The sequence below is a fragment of the Egretta garzetta genome, unplaced genomic scaffold (assembly GCF_000687185.1).
Source record: "Egretta garzetta isolate BGI_Z169 unplaced genomic scaffold, ASM68718v1 scaffold168, whole genome shotgun sequence".
Taxonomy (NCBI): domain Eukaryota; kingdom Metazoa; phylum Chordata; class Aves; order Pelecaniformes; family Ardeidae; genus Egretta; species Egretta garzetta.
The window spans coordinates 194,576-197,894 of NW_009260675.1; the positions used below are offsets into that span (position 1 = coordinate 194,576).

The following is a 3,319-nucleotide window of genomic DNA, read 5'->3' on the forward strand; positions in this document are numbered from 1 at the left end:
GCAGGTGTGGGGCCGAGCTGAGGCAAAGCCCGGCTTCCGCCCCAAAACACCTGCCGGCCTTGGGCTGCCCCCACCCGCCTTTCCCGCATCCCAAAACCACAACCTGCTGGCTCCCTGCTTTCCGCACCCAGGGCCCGGTGACCTTGGCCTGGGAGTTGGCCCCCATCTCCCCTTTTTTGAGGGGATTTCCCCCCCGCCACTGTGCCCGGTGAGGTCTCTGTGGTGCCAGAGAGGCCCGTGTCTCTGGTGCTTCCAGAGCCAGCCGTCGGGTCTCCCTCATCTTCTCGCCTTGTTTGGAAAGGCTGTTACGGTAAAAATACATGTAAAACCCAGCTTTGTTTTGAAAAAGTCACTCTGTGCAGCCGTTAGTCCTGGTTGTTTTCTTTCAGCGTTTTACCCTTTTCCTGCGAGATTATGATTTGTTCATAAACATCGATATTTACACTGGAACGTTACAGAGAAGAAATCATAGAATCACAGAACGTACAAAACGAAGCTTGCTGTATGTTAATGGTTACTTAGAGGAAGAGGTATTTCAATTTTAGTAGTGTGTAGGTGCATAAGAGAGCTGAGGACACTTCAGCAGATTGAAAAGATGGGCCAGGTTGGATGGGGCTCTGAGCAACCTGATCTAGTTAGCAGTGTCCCTGCTCACTGCAGGGGGGTTGGACTAGATGACCACTAGTGGTCCCTTCCAACCCTAAACATTCTATGATTCTATGATTCTATGCTGGAAAAGACCTTTAAGATCATCAGGTCCAACCATTAAATCATCCTATGGAGCATGGAAAACCCCAAACTGTTCTAGCTTGAGGGGTCTGGAGGGATGATTTTGCAGTGCCTCATTCTCAACAAAAATGAGGTTTTGTTGCTGGTTGCTGCTCCTAGTCGCCTTCCACCCTGGGAATATAGCCTGCTGGCGTGTAGCCTTTCCTGTAGGAGTAACGGGGGGTTTGTTTTCGTACTGTAAGACCTCTTGTTTCTCAGGTCTCTGGAATTTGCTGCCTTTCCCAATTCAGTTCACTACTTAATAGTATACCATTCTTCTATGTGAGAAAGCAGGTTGTAGGATGTTCAGTATTGCATGGTATATGTACCATATAATGTCTGTGTTTTCCCCTAATAGTAGAGTATGGTGTCCTACTTGCTGATAAGCTTTTGTGACTGAGCTGACATTCAGCATGATTTGAATGAACCCAAAGTGTAAGTTTTGCATAAGACACTTCGACTGTTTTCTAATCTCCCGGTCAGTTTTATCTCCTGCACCTTTTCACTGTTTTCACGCTTAGATTAGAAGGTACAATTTTTCATAATATGATTGACAGTGTTTTCAGAGCTCTTCAGGCTGTAACATTTATGCATGAAGGGTTTAGAGAATGGTCTTTGGCCAGTGTTTTGCGGACTGTCAGACAATTATCTCATTCTGGTTTTAGGTCTTGGGACAGAGAGTACAGTTTAGATTATACCGGACAGCGAATTAAACAAACATTGCCTTTCATTTGCCCTCTTGTCATATCGATGAGTGTAATACCAAGGCAAAGAAAAGATTAAATCAGTGGTGTTCTGCACCACTCATAAGTATAGGGTTAAATATTACACTTAATAGCCTTACTGCAATAATACTTGGTGCAAGAAGACTGAAATCAAGTTTTCGTAGAGACCGGTAAATGTGGAATTAACCTTTTCCCAGCTCTCTTGTCCTGGGGGCTCTCTAGAGTTCCTCCCCCTCAAATCTACCTGTTGCCCCTGCAACTGTTGGGGAAAGCTACTTTAACATAAGCTAGAAGAAAAACTTTTTCTATTTCTTCTGCTATTGCATCATTACATTACAGGACCCATCAGCATAGGAAGTTGTGAAAGCCAGAAGCATAAGTGTGTTCAAAGGAGATTGCACACGTTTGCGGACAGCAGGTTCAGTCGTGACTATTCAACCTAATGCAACTTCTGGCTCAGGAAGTCTGTACATCACTGATTACCAGAAGTTGAGAGGGTAGCTGGGGGAAGGATCATGGTATGCTTGACGTGTTGCTGACAGCCTTTCTCTCAGCATCTAGCTCTGCCTCTTAGCAGAAAACAGATGCAGAAGGAGAGGGACTCCGAGTCCCATTTGTTACGGCCATTCTGTGCCCGCCCGACAAGACACACGAGTTTACAAACAGTACCGATAGGGAAGTTATTTTATATATTCAAGTAGGCATTAGGCTCGTTTCAAATCATTAATAGTGTTGTGGGTATCACGTGTATCACGTATCTAAGGAATGCTTCGATAGGAAGATGGCATAGAGGGACTGAGGGGCAACAACATGACCTGGAAATGCTCTGGTTCAACATCATTAATCCATGTGCTTCTTCAACCAGTCGATGTATTTGGAGACCCTTGTGTAAACCCCATAGCTGCCTTTAACAGCACAGCCCTTTCCCCAGCTGACAATCCCAGTCAGAAACCAAGTGTTCTTGTACTTTGTAGCATGAGGTCCACCACTGTCTCCCTTGCAGGAGTCTTTAACGCCGGTCAGGTCTCCTGCACAGAACATGTTCTCTGTAATATTTAAATCGGTATCCTTTTCGCATTCTTGTGTCTTTACACGTGGCAAATCAACTCTCATCAGCACAGAAGAGGTAGCACCTCCCTCTAGCAGGCGTCCCCATCCGCTCACTGTGGAGAACTTGATGGAGGACAGTTCATACACTGCAAACCGTTTTTCAGGCAAACATATCGGCACCACGTAATCGGTGAGATTCACAGGCGTTTCCAGGCTCAGGAGGGCAATATCGTGATTGACCTGTCCATACATGTATCCTTCATGAACGATTATCCTGGCGACTCCACTTTCTTGCTCAGTTTTCTCATCGTAATTTATTGCGTGTTCACCTGGAAGAGTTATTCATCGCAGGGTGTGTCAGGCAGCTCCTTAATTCCTCCAAAGTTTGAGGGGATAAGGGGCTTCTAGGCTGACACTTGTTAAGGACAATTCCCTTTACACTACGAAAGCCTGCGCATTTTGTGTCTTACTCTGGTTTGTCAGGGTGAGAAGCTGCCGCCACAACCACAGCTTGATAACCTGAGGAGGGGAAGATACATACCCAGTCTCACCCGAAGCTGTTCAGGACGAGTATGCTCCAAGCAGTGAGCTGCAGTGACCACCCACTCCGGGGAAAGCAGGGTACCGCCACACTTTTCTATCCGATCCTGTATTATAAGGGCCTGCCAACATAAAAGAAATTTATGTCTTACATCGAATGTGCCCTTGACCTGAATCTCAGTAGTCAGGTTTCATATTGCTTCTTTCTGTCACTTTGTGTTTGAGAATACAAAGCT

The 3,319-nt window shown here is 45.9% G+C and overlaps 2 protein-coding genes across 2 annotated transcripts in view; both read right to left on the reverse strand.

Moving 5' to 3' along the window:
* Positions 1 to 166, reverse strand: part of LOC104132462 (coagulation factor X) — a 16,419-nt gene extending 16,253 nt beyond the window's left edge. Inside the window, exon 1 of the mRNA XM_009645744.2 lies at positions 79 to 166. Within this exon, the coding sequence (XP_009644039.1) occupies positions 79 to 166 (88 nt within the window). The remainder of the gene's footprint in view (positions 1 to 78) is intronic.
* Positions 167 to 2,333: 2,167 nt separating this feature from the next.
* The window catches only part of LOC104132450 (coagulation factor VII), an 8,217-nt gene continuing 7,231 nt past the window's right edge, over positions 2,334 to 3,319 (reverse strand). The window contains exons 7-8 of the mRNA XM_009645732.1: positions 3,085 to 3,205; positions 2,334 to 2,872 (exon numbers count right to left, since the gene is read on the reverse strand). Of these exons, the coding sequence (XP_009644027.1) occupies positions 2,334 to 2,872; positions 3,085 to 3,205 (660 nt within the window). The remainder of the gene's footprint in view (positions 2,873 to 3,084; positions 3,206 to 3,319) is intronic.